The following is an 18,452-nucleotide window of genomic DNA, read 5'->3' on the forward strand; positions in this document are numbered from 1 at the left end:
ATAATCCGTGTTTTATGAATTACACGAACATTAAGCGATTGGTTTTATTTTTTTACAAACGTGAGACGTGCGTAATTTTTTCATCTAATTCCATCTGATGAGCCATGGATGTAGGAGTCTATCCTATTGCACCTGGGCGTTTCGTGCCGAGAACTGTTGAAGCAGCTTTCGTTTTTGGTCATTTTAGTTTATTTGAGTAATTTTATGATTTGGGTAAAATTTACTTAAAGGACAACCGACGTCACTTTTTTGTTTCCTAACTGACATCAGAAAAAAAGTTTTATAGCATCTAAAATACCTAAAACACGCATTATGATATTTTTATTCAAATGCAAAACACCAATAAAAATGACTTAAAGTGTCCAAAATCTGCAAAAAAAATGAGTTGTGAATTGTGCATTTTCAGAAAGTCCCGCCCCCAGTTCGTGACGTCACGCCAATACGTCTTGCATTGCTGGAGAATCAAAATGGCGACCTCTTGTAGACATGACAGTGTATTGCGTTTCCACAGGCTGATAAATTCCTTAGAGCTTGGAGCTTGGTTGCCCTCTTCTGGCGGCTTTTGGGTGCAACATGAGGTTTTCAGACCAAACAAGTACAGCAAAATACATTGACGTGATGGAAGGACTGCTACAATGTGTCTTTTTTTCGGTCAGAGCGTTCCTTCAGTGACGTCACGTACGGACTTGTCACCAACTCAAAAACAAGACTTCCTGAATATTTAGTGCGAGTCTTAAAATGTAAAATATAGCGATATGCGGTGGAATCTTTGTAAAATACACTCAGTAGAAGTCATTTGAAGCCATTTTACGAATTATGGACACAACTTGTCCGGAGACGTCAGTTGTCCTTTAAGTACTAAACCTTACTAATGAAAGTGTATAATGATAGTCGCATGAACTAGTTGCCATAGTAAATAGGAATAATCAATTAACCTGTTGCCATTGTCATTTTTTAGGGTTGTTTTCTTCAACGCCACTCGTTTTTTGTCAGGACAAAATCGGAGTTGATTGGTCCATTTAAAAGTCAAAATTGTGTTTTGAATGACACAAAGGAGCTGTCCACGTTATTTTAAGCATTCTTCACCGTCATACACATTTCAATTAAGTTAATAACTTAATATTAAAACAAATGAATACATCAATAAATAAATGAATGAATGAATAAATAAATATACAAATAAATAAATAAATAAATAAATATACAAATAAATAAATATATAAATAACAATTTAAAATACGTTTTTCTGTGAAGCAAATTCAGATGAGAATTCTCATGGTCACAAATAAGGAATGCATCTCACATTACTAAAATCCAGTCATGGTTTAACCGAAAATATGCCATTATAGCCTATTGGAATAATTTGTCACATTTTGCTAATTGATGATATATTCTTCTCATCTACACCTTCTCGAGGCTCCCCCACCCCAAATCAAAATTATATGCCTAATACATAATCTCTGTTGTCAACAAAAAAACGGGTACACATACATGAACTTTTCAACAATTTTATTACATCTTTCACAGAAAGAATCCAACGATCATAAAAATGCTCACTTAAAATCTTAAGTGGATTGCATTGAATGTGTTCTAAATATGACTCCATAATAATTAGACACACACACGTACACACACACATACTCACATACGATACTGCTTGCGATGAGGAAAAACAATGCAATTAAGACAAATGAGAAGACCAGTGAGTGATACTGCTACTGTCTTATACAATGATGCGTTGCAATATTACAATAACAATGGCACATACATATACACACATACCGATTGATCAGTTTGTTGTAAAAAGTCAATTTTGTGAACATAATTGTGGTAAAATCCTAAAAAACACATGAGCATAAATGATTCATAAACATTCAATTTGCATTTCAAGTGGGAATTTGTTGCATAAAAGTGTACATAACTCAAAACAAATGCCTCCCAATAATTTTACTCGAATTATATTGCTTTAGTGAGGACCAAATATGAGCAATGTCATTTGTATAGAATGTTGTTTCCTACAGTATAGACAGTGGCTTTCCCAGTGAGGTGTGAGTTAACGTACATGCGTCTCAATCTATGCAATGCAACACATTAAAGATTAAAAAAAAGAAAAAAAATATAGAAACATACAAATGAATGAGTCCTGCCAAAAGAAGTTGCATTATAGTAATAATGAAAGTAACATATTGTGTACACAAGTGCACATGACTGAATGTCACTAATTGCATTGTCTTGCATGTATGTACCGATCACAATTTCACAGTAGTGCGGTCTTGTGACCAAAAGTATCAGACCGCCTGCGTGAACCGAGGGGACGTGTCTGAGGTGACTTCAGTCTTTTAGTTTGAGGTGTGATATGTCATTAGATACACTCTCATGAGACAGTAATAATGCTCTCTGTTTTCATGGAAACCATCAGAGATGTTCTTAAAAAAAGTATGTTTTATTCCTATGGTTATATTGAGAGATGTTTCATGTTATTTCTCCAATAGTGTTGTTAAAGACCCTGTAAAAGTGAATTTAAAGATTTCAATTTTTTCACATTTGAAGAATATTAAGCATCATTTTTTTCCCAGTCTGTGATAAGACATCTGACAGGTGAATGGTACCTTGTTTCAATGCAATCATCAGACATGCACAGTCTTTGAGTGGTTCCTCCAACCTTTGAAGCCCTGTATCTGGGTCTGGAATCTGGTTTAATTCTTAATTCTGCCCAGAAATACATATACAACATCGTGCTATTAGCAAGCAAGAAAGCAATCACGAGGAGATGGCTAACAAAAGAACCCCCAACAGTCAAAGACTGGATTAAGGTGGTGGGTGAAATTTATGAAATGGAAAAGATTTCTTTCATTGTCCGAGGCGAGCGAGAGAAATTTGAGAGACTATGGGATACCTGGGAAAATTTTACAGCAACCTAAGTGCTTATAAAGATATTTAAGTTAACCTATGAACCCCAATCCACTCAAGATCAAAATTGTTAATGATTGCTATTATAATTACTATTATTCATTATTTTTATTTGTATTACTATCATTTGTTTCTGATTGTTTTTTTTTTTCATTTTTTGTTTTACTTTTCTTTCTTATACGGCATAGTGAACAGGACATTGCATCAGCAGAATTTCAAGAAATGTAAAACGTTTTATTGAGATGGTCATGTGATCTGTTTTGTTTTGATGTCTTGACCAGATGATGCTCAATGTGACCATGTTCTCCCTTTTCTAACTGTTAAAAAAAAATCAATAAAGAAAAATAAAAAATACGTGACTTTTAAGTCTCATTTTTTATACTTGCCATTTTTACGACAATACAATGATTTATAATCTACAATATGGGCTAAAGTCTTCATTCAATTGATATGTAAGGTAGGTCGGAGCAGTAGTTAACTGCGAGCTGTGCTTTTTTTTTGTGTTGGTGAGTCAGTAAACGTGTCTTGTACAACATGCTCTCATTCTCCATTTTCGTTTATGTTGTGCTACTTTTGAGGTATCCCAAAGTTATGTGGTTTTCTTCTTCTACTATTTTTACAGATGCCGACAGCGAGCTTATTGGATGGTTGTTGAATAACGGCACAGTGTTAAATCACATTCTACATCAGTTTGGTTTCAGTGTCATCCTCACAATTTTCAATGTGCTCAGCTGCTCTCCAGAATCTGTGAGCCCTCTTCTTCCTTGTCCGGGTTGGATTCATCAGGATGTTGCTCGCTCCAATAATCACACTCGTTGAAAGTTTCAGAGCAGGGAAAGTCGCTCCCTTGTTTTTGGAGGAGGACGGGAAACACGTGGTCAACCATCTCGCACAGGCGCCCGTAACTGGACACATGTTGACAACACAGTCACATAATGCGGAAGGAAGCGTGTGTGTGACAATGAGTAGATCATAGAGCCAAAAAAAAAACCTTACGAAGAGATGTTGGTTTTGGCATGTTCCTGTATGAGTTCCCCCTTTGGATTGACAGTGAAGATTCTATTGAGAGGAACGCCCACCTCCTTGTAGGAATACACATCCTGAGATCATGCGGAGAAACAAACACGTGAACATGGTGAAAAATGCATTTGATTGTGTAAGCGTGTGCGAATGCGTGCGTGAGCTTACTGTAGCTCTGTTGCCGAAAGCAGCGTAGAAAGGTTCAGTGTTGGGGTAGAAAAGGTGCTGAATGTCAGTGAGACATTCAATCTTGAACTTCTCAGGTTTTTTCTCAATCACTTCCCTGAAAAAAAACATACATGACTTTCTTTTGTAAGCCTTTATCCAGTTTTTTTGGCCACTGTCCTCATGAAGATAAGCCATTCCGATTTTGGATGACCTCCAAATGCTTATCACCGGGGATATGCAGGTACATCTAAATAAATTAAAGTGGAAATCATTTATTTCTGTATTTTATTTATTTTTGTAATTTAAAATTCTTTCTTACAGACAGTGTTTTTTAGGTGTTCAATTACCACTCTGACGAAGGCGGAAGTATACGCCGAAACATGTCAGGTAATTTAACACCTAAAAACACTGTCTTTGAGAAAAGAATATGTTTTAAATTAGATATCAAGTAGATAGGATGAACTTAATACAGCTACTATTTATCTCTGTAGTTTAAAAAACCCTTTCGATACTGATGGTACAAATGAGTACCACCATAAATTTTTACTCGTAAAAAATAAAGGACAGTAAGTTTCTTCCCAAATTTGCTGTCGGTACAAATTCGTAACCTGTTCTTCTGATATCTAGCGACATGTGGCATTTTTGGACTGTCAACACAAGATTGCATCAGAATTACTCCAGGCGACCAAGTGAGTGCAAATTACTTTGCTCGGTTTTATGTCGTTTGTTTTTCTTTACTAAATATCCATAAAATGGTTTCCCATGTTTGTATTCTGATGGGTTCACTCTTCATCTATGGTTTCATCTATAAAACTAATAGAAATACGGATGCGGTTTAATTTATGATTGTTATTATAGAACAATATACATTTCAGCTTTTTTTTTGGATTGATGTGGCTTCTTTAGGAGTAAATGAAAGGATTCAGCATAACATGTCTTCCAAAGAAAATTTAATCTTCAGTTTATGGTATGGAAATGTCCCCATTGTGGGACAATTAAAGGCTATCTGATTCTTTCAGATTCTGAAAGGGTTAAGTCGATTCACCTCTGACCATTCTCCAATCGGACATTTTATTGCAAATTTCCCTATTGTAGAACTATTAAAGACTTTCTGATTCTGATTCATCTTCTCATGAAACATAACCATAGTTGATCCACCCAGGGAGAACTTACTCATGTATTTGTGAAAAAAATGAAGTGGAAGCTGCCATCAGTATAAAAATTAAATTTCAAAGTCAAACAGTGATTTGCTATCAATGCTATCAATTAATGTCAGGGTGCTATTTTAATGGCAACTATACCATTTTATGTCTTAAACTGTAAATTTGTAAATATGACTCAGGACTTCACTAACCATGAACCCCGCCCCGCATCACTGCTGCTAACCTTCCTTTCAATGGTAGCAAACCCAACTCAAGACAGAATTTTTCATCCGGCTCTTGTAATTTTATGTCATTACATAACACAGGGGTACCTAATAGTGCAACCAATGTGTGTGTGTGTGTGTGTGTGTGTGTGTGTGTGTGTGTGTGTGTGTGCGCAAAAGAGAGTGGCACCCACCTGTGCAAGGCAGAAAACAGGCTGCTGGGGCTGAGCATCACCGGCCCCATCGGCAGCATAGTTCCCCTCTCGTTGACCCAGTGCAGGTAACCCCGGGTCATGTCGGCCATGCCGATGGCCCTCGCCGAGCAGTACATGAATTTATATCCATTTCTGAAACATACTTGTGTTATTAATACCAGATACAAATGAATAATGGCAACAAATTGACACTCACTGGCTAACTTTGTGATAGAGTCTGGCGATGTCCTGGTGGGTCCAGTCTTTTCCGAGAGTGGGGAGGATGTGGCCCAGTGTGTCAGACCTGTGATGGGAGACATCTTTCAATGTGTGCAAAGGCTAACATTTAGTGGGAGAAGAGCCGAGTCTGACCTGGTGATGGTCCCGTCGATGTCGGAGATGACCAACTTGTCATCCCAGTTCCAAAGGTAGATGGTGCCATGGCAACGACACGTGCCCTGATACTGTGTGGTCACGCTGAAAACCACTTCGTTTGGACCTTCCTTCAGCTGTAAGCTCACCTGACAAGCAGCAACATGACATCACTTTTTTTCCCATTACATTGACATCATGCTTTTTGAGAGAATTGATACTCTAAATATGAAAATAAATTTCCTTCTTAACAAAATCCACCTATCCATCTTCTATGTTGTCATTCGCGTGACGTCATCATGCTTCACTCATCACCTAATGATGAAAACACATCTCAGAAGACTTACCAGCTGATCTGAAGTGAGCCGAAGAGTCTTCTTGTAACAAACGTTACCGGAAGCGATGAGGGCCTCAGACTGGCAGATTCCAGACACTAAATTGTGTCTGTGGTCATCGTCACTGGAAGATGACTCATCTTTCATTCTGTCAGAAACAATAAATGAAACCGTTTCTGGACCCCGAGTTGAAAGGTGTGAAATAGGATTAAAGAGAAAAACACATGGATTTTACCTAACAACAGCTGCTGTGATGATGGAACTGTCATCTTGATCTTCTGCGGCCTCTGTCGCTGACTCCTGAGAGAGAAATACATCATATGGCGGCCACGTTTTTTGGATTATGAACACTCACTAATAGAGAATAGACAGAATAGAAGTTATCATTGTTAGAACTAGTTTATATACAACATCCATTTTTGACCCAACAATCATATTTAAAAGTTTCATGCTGTTGTATGCTTAGTTGACCAAGCACAAGGCCCACAATGGAAGCACAGAAATTCTGGGGTCAATCTGAGGTGAACAGACACACCCTGTTAAAATGTCATCCTCGGGTAGGAGATTTGGCCTTGGGTGGAATTGATGACTTGGTAAACCCCTTCACAAGAAGAGCTCATGAGCCAGGTTACAAATGTATCAGTTCATGGAAAGGCAACCCATGAAAATGTCTACGTTCTATTGGTTTATGGATATTGGTGCTTGTACCATGGGTGTGGTATTCAAATCAAGAAGACTGTGTTCTACTAATGCATCCGTTAAATGTGCATATATTCTTAATAAATAGCTTGGCAGAAGGCTCCAGAGGTTGGGCGTCTGTCCCCTGCCGGCGGTAAAAGACAATGTTCCTGCGTTCGAGCCTTTGTTCACAGTGTCCGACCGAACATCTCTGACACTCACCGATTTGGAGTCACTGTTTCTGCTCCTCCAGGAAAACCACCAACGGCCTCCCTTCTTGGGCATCTTATCCTTCATGATGTTCTCCATGGAAGCCTGGACAAAAGCATGCACATACCACGCAAAAACTCAAAACTGATGAGTAGAGAACATGACGGACTCACGAGATAGCCCACAAAAACCAACAAAGCAAACCACAATATCCTGTCATTAGCTGAGCAAATGCATGCAAAGCAAGTATGCAACATTAACAGAAAGAAAATAGACACTCATGTCAACATGCAAGACAAAAACTACAAATCAAAAGAAAACATCATACAGGCTCAGCAGATCTGGGTCCAAACAGACCAGGAAGACAGTACGAGAAGAGTCCGAAAGCAGAAAAGACATAACTTAAACACCAAAACTTGGGATGGATGGTGAAAGACATGACGTGAGTAAATAAAAGGGAGAACAAATCAAAAGAGGGACAAAGACACGATATTATTATTGTTAATGTGTTAGGACGCTCACATTAAGCTACATTTCCCTCTGGTGTTTTGGTAAATATTGACAAAACTATTTTCAACACGCATGATCCAGTAAACTCATTCACTGCCAGACAATGTGCAAAAATGTGTCCACTCCAGTGCCAGGGTTTTTGTCATTTTCACTCAAATTGCAGGACCCACAGAATATTGAGTTTTGGGACTACATAAACAATCAATGCAGTGTAAGAAACCTTAGACTCTCTTCTTTCATCAGAAAAAAAGAGTTAATTCCTAGGTTATATGGGTCTGGAGTAATATGAGGTGGAAGTGGGGGCGGCTGTACAAAAGGCAAATGCTTAGAATACTATTTTTTTTAAGAATACCTTTTTTTACTATGCTTAGAATATCTTGTTTTCTCTCCTTTCACCTTCAAGTTGCTGCTGTGGACTGCAAATTTCCCCATTGTGGGATGAATAAAGGTTTTCTGATTCTGAAATGCTGCCCCCCCATGAAAGGGAAAACCTGAGGTCTGACTGGAACTTTATCGGCACCCCCTCCCACCGTAAGAAAAACTAACAAATTTGGGAATGGCGCTCCCCGTCATGCTTTTCAATTTCCAAATAAGTTCGCGAATGGCAGTGAATGAGTTAAAGATGAAACGATCTTGATAAAATCCTACACCAAAGTGAAAATTGCTGTCATAAGCTATTGTCTACTATAGTGTTCCATGCAACAAAGTGCATGGAAAGAGTTGGAAAACCCTCCTACAGCACCCAACAATCATCTGTTCGCAACAATACCCCTGACGTGAAAACCACGTAATTTCTCTCCATAAAAGTCTTAATCCAGCAATTTGATATAGCATGACAAAGTCATATTAGTGTAGGCATGAGAGACAAAAAAACTGATGAGTGCAGTTGTCTTACCTGTGGCAATGGCTTCTGGTAGACCTGCATGGCCAACATGACCGGAGCTGCCGTACTCCAGTTGTAGTACCTGTGAAAAAGAAAAATGACTGTTAATTCCTTGCTGGCTACATCAGGTACAAGTGTTGTGCACAGAAATCTAATGAGATCCAAGTCAAAGAGCTGTTGTACATATAAAAAGCAAGAGCAGGCAGCTCCTATATTGGATGTATGTGGTGGTTGTGAAAGTGTCCAAATAAAGCAGTGGTGGGTCATCACGGCTTGCAAGGCCTTCTCTGCTGGCCTAAAAATATCTGAATCACAGACTAATGTTAATTATATTTTGTCCATGAATTCTTATTAAATAATTCCTAATTGTCTTTCATTGCTTTTCCCCTGTTGTGCTGCTTCCAGATGTGTGTTTTCGTATTAAGCATTTAACCAATCACATTTCAGCCATTATTTGTTACCAGGGTCAGAAATCTAATACTTGGACGTCTTCACAATCAGTTTTGCAGGCCCTAAAAATCAATGTCGATGAATCTGTTGCTTTAACCAATCAGAGTTTGAATTGGCAACCCAGGGCCTGATCGAAGGCGCTGGGAACATCAGAGTTTTCGCAAACTATAATTAGCTATTCACATGATTGGTTAGTAACAAACCAATCATAGTATCATTTGCCGCTAGTGATAAGAGCATACTGGTCAGAGCTAGCACACTGTATCTGTAGCGAGCTGCATAAGCAAATACATTATTGTGTCGATTTAATAGCAGTTTTGTCAAACCACAATGGCTTTTCAAGAATCGATGGACATTATTAAGAAAGGTTGTAGAGCTCAGAAGCTAGCAAAAATAGCAAATACTATTGCAATTGTATGAGGTTATCATGAATCCACACGTTCATTGTAAACATTCGAACAGTTTAATGACAGTATTCCTTAAGTTTCTTCAATTCACAAGTTATTTCTTGGCTAACGATATCCTCCAGTGGACGTGTAGTAAATCACACCACACTCGCAGCTGTTTATTGGTTTCAGACGTAGCACTTGTGAAGGCCTAAAATTGACATGCACGGCCCGCCACTGAAATAAAAGGACCACTGCATGTATGAACATGGCTGTAACGCACTGCCGCCGTACAGCGCATGTACATTCAAGAGTGTGTTTGTCGTACGTAGTACATACTTGTTACCAATCTTCACCACCAGGTTGGGATCATCGATAAGGGAAGGGTTGTCTGAGAACTGTTGGTAGGAAACTGCCCTCTCCTGGAATCGTTCTATCAAGTCCAAAACACACACACACACTGAGAAACAAATTGTCTTACATTTCTACTTGCTAAAATGTGTTTAGCAAAATAGATTATATGGGCCTTTATTTCTCTCACAGTGGAGAAATGTACATTTCACAGCAGCAAAAACAAAATACTGGAGCTGCTGTAAAGGCAGACACTTTCGCGGCGGCAACTTGAAGTCAAAAACAAACAAACTAAATGAGTGATTGTGCTATGCCACAGTGATTGATGACGTGTTAATGCCCTTTTCAGTTCCAAGAAAACACATTGGAGTGAAGGGAGGAGCTTCATTTGCCTTGTTGCATTTTGTTGCTAAGGAACTGTGTTGACGTTCTGGAAAGAGCTTCATTAAGACGGACCACAGCCCTATCTAACAGAAAATGTGTGCTTTGGTGTCAACTTGTGGCATTGTGGTGTCAAGGAACTATGTAGAAATACGAAGAGGAGATTATTTTAGACAGGGGCATTATTTACATTTTGTACAGCCTCCCCCATTTCAAGCTCAGATAACTCCAGACCTATATAACTTGGGAATGAACTATTTTTTTCGGATGAAAGAAGAGAGTGTAAGCCGGTTTCTTACGCTTAAGCCTAGCACTGGAGTGGACACATTTTTGCACATGGTCTGGCAGTGAATGAGTTAATAGAGAAGCAGTGTTTTGAATGGCATCTTGTGGTCTCTTGGTACGAAGTAGCTATGTAGAAATAAGGATTTCATTTCGCCATCTTAGAAACAAGTGTTGGTCATACCTCGTGTGATCTCTTTGTTGTCAGACAGTCCGCCGCATAGCGAGATGGCTACGTGAGGAAGGTCCCCCATGTGGTCCAGCAGACTGTCCACACCGCTGTCCATCCCGCAACTGCCTACTGACTGCGGAGACTGATTTGCACTGCGGACGCCGGTCATCATCGCATCTGTGTCCACCTTCATTGAACTGCCTCCTCCATCGCTATGGAAGTAGCATCGAGGGTCACTTAGGTGTGTGTGTGTGTGTGTGTCTAATATAGTGTTTGTACCTTTTAGGGAAATACAAAGCAGCTACTTCAGGCTCCAGCCCTGTAATATCATCCAAATACACCCCATCGGCACCAAGATGCTGGCTTCTTTTCTCTAATATGACACAGTCGATAAATAATAACAATGAGACATCATAAATTCTTAATTTGGATTATTTTATCAAGCGTGCAGATACCTTTCCTCTTGGAAGGTGAATCCGTTCTTCTGATCGGGCTTCCTCTGTTCCCGTCTTCCTCCAGATAACGGGGGAAGCTCATAGCCGCTGAACATGCCGTTAAACTTTCCAGCTCTGCACATAACTCCACCGCGCTTCCTGTGAGAAATATGGGCAACTGGTGACGTGCAGTGAATATTGCATTATAAGGAGAAGAACCTGAGAGTACTTTTACTCAATCTTACCTTGCTCTTCTGGAATTAATCCCTCGTTCCCACAGTCAGGGTGTTTGTCTCGACTGTCACTATGCATCTCGCCTTGCTGGGAGGTATAGTGAGGTCGGGAGTGGGGTTCGCCATCACTGATGCTTCTAAAATGAGTGCTGGAGGACACAGGAATGGCACAATCTTGCTTCTGATGGGAAGTCAGGAAGGATGGCTAGAAGATGAGAACATCAACTCAGAGAAGTTTTCATGGGTACGCACATGGACAAGAGAACCGACCTTGAAATACAGACGCTCCCCTACTTATGAACATTCGAGTTACGAACAACGGTACATACGAACATTTTTGTAGTTACATATGTAGTATTCGCTCCAGTTGGACATGTACATAACATATATTTTATTCTTTTTGTATTTTTCAGTACAAACCGATACATGTTACTTATACAAGCCTTAAACATACTTATATAAAGCTTAGACATACTAATATAAGCCTTAAACATACATTCCGTAGAAAATATAGCACTGAAGCAACTTACGAACAACCTTTCGGAACGTATCTCATTCGTAAATTGGGGAGCGTCTGTATAGGTACATAGATATATTAACTCATTCACTGCCTTTCCCGAATTTATTCATGAATTGAAAAGCATGACGTGGAGCGCCATTCCGGAATTTGTTTGGGGTTTATTTTTTTCTTGCGGAGGGGTGCGTTTGAAGCTTCAGTCAGACCTCTGGCTATATTTTACCCTCCCATAAGGGGGCAGCATTTTCCATTTGTACAGCTGCCCCCATTTCAAGCTCAGATAACTCCAGACAGATATAACTTAGTAATTAACTCTTTTTTTTTCTAATGAAAGAAGAGAGTCTACGGTTTCTTAGGCTGCATTGAATGTTTATGTAGTCCTAAAACTCAATATTCTGTGGGACCTGGAATTTGAGTGAAAATGATAAAAGCCCTGGCAATGGCGTGGACACATGTTTGCACATCGTCTGGCAGTGGATGAGTTAAATATGTACCTCATTTTTACAGGTTTTCGAAGACCAGGCGTATGTTCGCTAAATACCTGAGCGGCTTGTGGCAACTCCCCCCAGGTCCACAGCATCTCAGGATTGTCTTTAGCTCGACTGGCAACCTCAGAGTCGCTCTTGGGCGTGGAAGACCGAGAGTCATTTATGTCGCTAAAAATATATATTCAAAAAAGATAATTTAAAAAGACTGTGGAAAAGTATTTAACAGGTCAGTACTTTTTTAACAGATATATTTGTGTAATTTAATGTGCAGAGTCAGTCAGTACATAGTGTCCTCTGAAGGATGTAAAAGTAATACCTTAGGTGGGAGGAAAACTGAGGGGTCTGCTGCGGACAAGAGATGGACAGACCACAGGACGGAGGGATGGAGAGAGTCTCTTTAATCATGTGACTATCAGAAGATAAACATAAAGATGAGGAAAGAGGAGCTGGAGAGAAAATCGACAGACAGTAAATATTGGCTTCTCATTGGAAGCGGAGAAACACGACATTACGTCATTGCCACCATGCAAACACTGGCCGGCAGGTGAAATGTAACCTATTAAGGATTCCGTGTTTGACCTCAGCTACCTCTACAATCTTGTTTTGGCAATCTTTCAAACTCAATATGGCACTTGCTCAGAAACCTAACCAAGATTCCAAGAAATAATACCATATTTTAAAGAAAATGAAGGGTTTTGGGTGTGCCTTACTCACTGGAAAATATGGTAGATGAACTGATTTTAATTATATGGACATTATTCAACAGAGGACAACTGAAAACAGCGCGAATGGCAAAAGGTTGTATCGACAGTATGTGTACTGTACTGGTATGCGTGCTGTGCGGTCACATGGCAGGGTACCTCAATGGACGCGTCCAGTCCGCACCGGGGCGTGTGTTGGCTGTCGATCCTTGATCATTGTTTAGAGTTCTGGTCACAAAAACACAAACACACCACAGTCTGGGTTGAACTTTAACATATTTTAAAACAGAACAGCGCTGGCCGTGGCCTTTGCCAATGTTTTTTTCCCTTCCACAAGGGGCAGCATATTCCCTTTTTTCCGTGTTAGCGCTTTGTTTCAGCTTCAGCTGTTGTGAAATGTAAAATGCTACACATTTTTACACCTGTGAATGAGTTAAAATAAGGTGAAAATGCTCCTGCCCTACACTTTACGACTCAAACTTTATCTTCCAATAGAACAGTCAACTGAAAGTGTCTCAGGAATGTTAGAATGCCATCAGTCTGTAAGACTTCCTAAAAAAGCCTGGAAAGGCAGCAGCCGGGACACCGCTGAGGTCCATGATGTCAAGGAAACAGAGCGCTATGGGAACGGGACTAATTCCTGGAGCGTCTCCAACAACTAAAGCCGCTTTGAATTATCACGCACAAATACACAGATTTAATCTCCTCTTTGGATGCGTGTGGGGATAGATGCAGAAGAATTAATAGAATATGGAATTATCCATCACACACACACCTTCCACCATCTCCTAATCGCTCCTCATCAGAGCTCAGGTCAATGGTGAACATGTTATCATCATCTGAAAACTCCTCTCCGCTTTCATCCCGCCTCGCTCCTCCACCATCTGGCCGCGCCTTCCTCCTTCTCTTCCTCCTCTTTTTATTCATGCCTGATTCGCCCTGCTGCAGCCCGATGCTCTGGACAGGATGTGAGCCGCATATCACGCCGTCTGTTTGGTGACAGAACAGAGCGGTTTCAACAAAATCAAAGAGGAAATTCTCCCAAAAGTGAGTTTGTTATTTACCGCGGTGACGTGAGTTGCTCCTGGTCAACTGGGAGTTCATCAGCTCCTCACCTGTTGACATGATGGGAGATGTTGCCAGGTAGGCTGGAACAACTTCCTGTTTAGGGAAGATGGGATCACTTTCAAAAGCCTCCAAAGTCCATTGATTTATCCCTTAAAATCAATTTTGTAACCAATATACTACACTAGTTGTATCAAAAATATTTGTTGCAGGCCACATTGTAGTTACAGTTTGCCTTAGAGGGTTGTTATAAAACCATGTAAATGTTCAATCGGCTGCACATATTATATACACTGTGCACAACAAACCTAGGATTTTAAAATCAGAAGTCAATAATAATGATTGTTATTGTTATAGATTTGGTAAATAATGAAAATATTGTTGTATTTCCCCAAAACAGATCTATCCATTTCCAGACCCATATTGGCTTTTTTCCGCACTTTGCAACTAAATATATAAAACTTGGATAAGCAAATTTTACTTTGAGTCAGACCTTTTTGTTTTACATCATCATCATTATTATTATTATTATTATTATTATTATTATTATTAGGCTTGCAGTCATACAGGACTGGTCCATTGATGAAAAGGTTTCTTCAGCCGTCATATGTACTTCTTTGAAGGTGTCGGACGTTTCGCTCCTCATACGAAGAGCTTCGTCAGCGAACTAAAGTTGTGCTGGTAACTCTGACCATATACATATCCCTAAAGGACAGAGGTGGCGGTACCAAACCTCTGCTCTGATAGGTCCCTGCTCTAAGGTTGGGGGAGCAGTAGACTACTCCCTGAAGGTAATCTGATTACCCGTTTTGTTCTGTCTGACTACCTCTAAGGTTCTAAGCCTGGCTTTGATTGCCCCATTAGCTCTGGTATCATTATTACAATTACAATTATTATTATTATTATTATTATTATTATTATTATTATTATTATTATTATTATTATTATTCACAACACTATTCATAAAGTAGTTGTGTTGTTTTTTTTTGCAGTCGGGGAATAAAAACTCACCAGTGTGTTTTCAGCTTCTTTAACAAAGAAGGCTTCTCCATTTTCACCCAACTTCATGTGCAAACTTACAGGCTCTCCGTTGATCTCAATGTCCACCTGCCCAGAAGAAAATATATACTGTAACTGTATGATCATCCTAATTCTACTGTTGATGGACTTTAAAGGACAACCAATATCACTATTTTGTTTCCTAACTGACATCAGAAAAATGTTTTATAGCATCTAAAATACCCAAAACACGCAGTATGATATTTTTAGTCAAATGCAAAACACCAATAAAAATGACTTAGTGTCCAAAATCTGCAAAAAAAATGAACGCGGAAGTGGCCACTTTCAGAAGGTCCCGCCCCCTTGCCTTGCTGGAGAATCAAAACAATGGCTTCAGATTCGGAGAATATGCTTTCTTGTTACACCTACAGTTATGAATATGATTCAAATAGTTCTGAAGAGGAAAGCATACATGTTTGCAATCGATTAAATAATTTATTCCGTGCCATTTTGAGGCAATAGGGGGGAGGGAAATGTAGCACCAAAAAGAGGCAGAAAATGGCGGCAAAGCTCCGTGTAAGGAATTAATCAGCCCGTTTCCGCAGTCTGCCTCTTTTTGGTGCAACACGAAGTTTTCAGACCAAACAAGTACAGCAAAATGCATTGACGTGATGGAAGGACTGCTACAATGTGTCCTTTTTTTCGGTCAGGGGCGTTCCTTCAGTGACGTAACGTAAGGACTCGTCACCAACTGAAAAACAAGACTTCCGGAATATTCAGCGCAAGTCTTAAAACGTATAATATATCTATATGCGGTGGAATCTTATTAAAATACGCTCAGCAGAAGTCATTTGAAGCCATTTTACAAATGATGAACACAACTTGTCAGGAGACGTCGGTTGTCCTTTAACTGTATTGAATGCGGAATATGAAGTAAACTACTAGGAAAAAATGTAGTTCTCTGAGAAATCAAATGCTATATCGGAAATATCTGGCAACATCCCACCACTTTCTCCCGTGAGCGCAGGACGCCCATCTTGCCGAAGCGCACGTGGAATGGCGAGCAGTGAAGGGAGCCATTGGGCTGCCGCACCACGATCACATCGATACAGCCGGATAGCGTTGCGGGATTGAGGCCTCTGTACAGCTCCTTGACCTGCACGAACACCTGGCCCGCCAGCTGACCCACATAGTTCATGGTCTGGAACTGGAAACAGAGATATTTGGTCACTGTTGATAGTTGAGAACAGTAATGTTACTCTGATACAAAACGTTTGTCCGTTTCATAAAAAAAAAAATGGTGCCTCTAATGAATGGCGGTTGAGTTTTTGTCTTTATGGTAAGGGATCCTAAACTGCATCCAGGGAGACATTCTGGCAGAGGCTATTCACTGCACCATTAAAACAGTTAAACATCCAACCATTATCTCAGTCGTATATCTTCACGAGGATCTTGAGTGTGTTGGGACCTATCCCAGCTGTTTTCAGGCCGTACACCCAGTACAGGTTACAGCTCATCGCAGAGCAGACATAGACAAACAACAACCATTCACAGGCGCAATTACTTTTAGTGATAATTTAGGGTGATCAATTAACTTACTATGCATGTTTATGGAATGTGGGAGGGAACCGAAGTATATACGGGTCGAGAAAATATGCAAACTCAACACAGAAAGGCCACAGCATGGAATCAAACTTGTGACCTCTGCACTCTGGGGCAGATATACTATCCATCGTGCTTAAACAATTAACACGGTAACTTGCAATGCTAAATCACCAAACACCGACAGAGAGTGTGGTCACTGTTTTTAGTTGTTTTGAACTGCTCTGCATCTTAGTGGGAAATAGTTGGACTGCATGAACTTCACTGCGTTAACCAAAATATCATAAACTCCTGTATAAAGCAGGGGTCCGACTTGAAACCACCATACAATACAATACTACACACTTGTTTTCAAAGCTTTTATGTTTGACATATTGTCTAAAGAAAACGCAAGATGGTGAAACAGGCAAATTTGATCGAACAGACTGTTGTTTACATCCACATGCGCATTGAATCTGTCAACACTGAACAAGTACACGCACACAAACGCAGCACACATCGACGCACACACAGTCATCAAGTGTCCCCTTAACAGCCAATCACAGTGCGTGCATATTACGTAATAGATGACCACGAGACAACGAACGGAGTCTTTCCGTACACAACGAATGGAGTCTTTCCACACACATTGTTTGGTTTCGCTATCACAAGAGATCCCACATGGGCAACCTTCATATTTAGAACACGCTCCTTGCGAATTAATTAGCAGGATGTAAAATTGATGATCATTTTAATGTTAAACAACAAGCACTAATCATGAGATGCAAATCTGCCAATAAACTACACGACAATTATATCAGTTTGAGTTGCCTCAACATCAATAAAAATGAAATATATTTGCTCTCTGAGAATAATGACATAAATCATCTCAGAACCACAAAAAGAGACATTTCAAGTCGTGTGGCGGCCTTGATAGAGGCATGTAAACATGTTCCACATGGGTGAGGCTCTGCAGTCTGCAGCGATGCTCACCATTCAAACACCTCATTCAAAAATGTTCAAAAACAAGCCTTGCTCATCTTCCGCATACAATTATACACATGTATGATAAACTTGCCACTAAATTGGTGATATTACTTACATGTATCGCCAAGGTTTGCTGTGATTTCTGCTAATTTCCCGTCCAAAAATGGGGCGTTTAAATATGTTACCTGTGTGTCCTCAGGTCAGGCATTGCTACAAAGATTCCGCTGCAACATGATTTTTTTGCTCAGTTCAAGGCTGCGTCGCTATTTAAAACTGCATCTCAAATGTTCCTCCCACGATCACCGCACTGCAAATAAAAAGCCCTCTGATTGGCTGGACTCCGGTGACGTTGACGGGAGTTCTGTTTTGGTGCTTTTAAAATCAATACTTCTTTTATATGTGCTTTTTTTGTATGTTTGTTGTATTTTTATTTTTAAAATTAATTGTAGTTAAAGTTTTGTACATTTTTAGACAACAATTCAAGAAGCAGAAGTTCATTCAAAAATCGCTGTTTTAGTACGTGGAAATGGAAGTGCATGGCATCATACGGTGTTCATACAACATTTTTATACAGATTAATTATGCTAATTGGTTCCTGTTATGATTCTGGCACTTGACATCCCCTATATGGACCACGCAGGATTCCGTAGTCTTCCATGGGCATTCCTTTTATTTCTCTAATTTAAAAAATATATATATTTCATTCCCTACTTCCATTCACGTTGCAATTGTTACTCTTTGATTGTTGCACCCTCTCACAAAGAACTACGTAAGACATT

General features: G+C 39.7%; 1 protein-coding gene across 4 annotated transcripts; it reads right to left on the bottom strand.

The window, feature by feature from the left end:
• Nucleotides 1-1,492: 1,492 nt before the first annotated feature.
• Nucleotides 1,493-17,948, bottom strand: lpin1a (lipin 1a). Of its 4 annotated transcripts, XM_088992777.1 has the most exons (25): nucleotides 17,789-17,948; nucleotides 16,112-16,312; nucleotides 15,118-15,213; nucleotides 14,106-14,202; nucleotides 13,817-14,030; nucleotides 13,201-13,269; nucleotides 12,657-12,749; nucleotides 12,394-12,508; nucleotides 11,348-11,540; nucleotides 11,124-11,261; nucleotides 10,948-11,041; nucleotides 10,681-10,880; nucleotides 9,822-9,915; nucleotides 8,659-8,728; nucleotides 7,582-7,668; nucleotides 7,266-7,358; nucleotides 6,601-6,665; nucleotides 6,378-6,513; nucleotides 6,031-6,179; nucleotides 5,876-5,962; nucleotides 5,659-5,811; nucleotides 4,099-4,213; nucleotides 3,907-4,010; nucleotides 3,624-3,815; nucleotides 1,493-2,709 (listed from the first exon to the last, which is right to left on the bottom strand). In XM_088992777.1, the coding sequence occupies exons 2-24, from the start codon at nucleotides 16,301-16,303 to the stop codon at nucleotides 3,638-3,640; spliced, it is 2,832 nt and encodes a 943-aa protein (XP_088848903.1). In that variant the 5' UTR covers nucleotides 16,304-16,312; nucleotides 17,789-17,948; the 3' UTR covers nucleotides 1,493-2,709; nucleotides 3,624-3,637. The 4 variants fall into 4 exon arrangements, with proteins under 4 accessions (XP_088848903.1, XP_088848904.1, XP_088848902.1 ...); XM_088992778.1 differs by having other exon boundaries at nucleotides 1,493-3,815; nucleotides 10,948-10,987; XM_088992776.1 differs by having other exon boundaries at nucleotides 1,493-3,815.
• Nucleotides 17,949-18,452: the final 504 nt, after the last annotated feature.

The sequence above is a fragment of the Hippocampus bargibanti genome, linkage group LG03, assembly GCF_051943395.1.
Source record: "Hippocampus bargibanti isolate YZ-2025 linkage group LG03, ASM5194339v1, whole genome shotgun sequence".
Classification (NCBI taxonomy): domain Eukaryota; kingdom Metazoa; phylum Chordata; class Actinopteri; order Syngnathiformes; family Syngnathidae; genus Hippocampus; species Hippocampus bargibanti.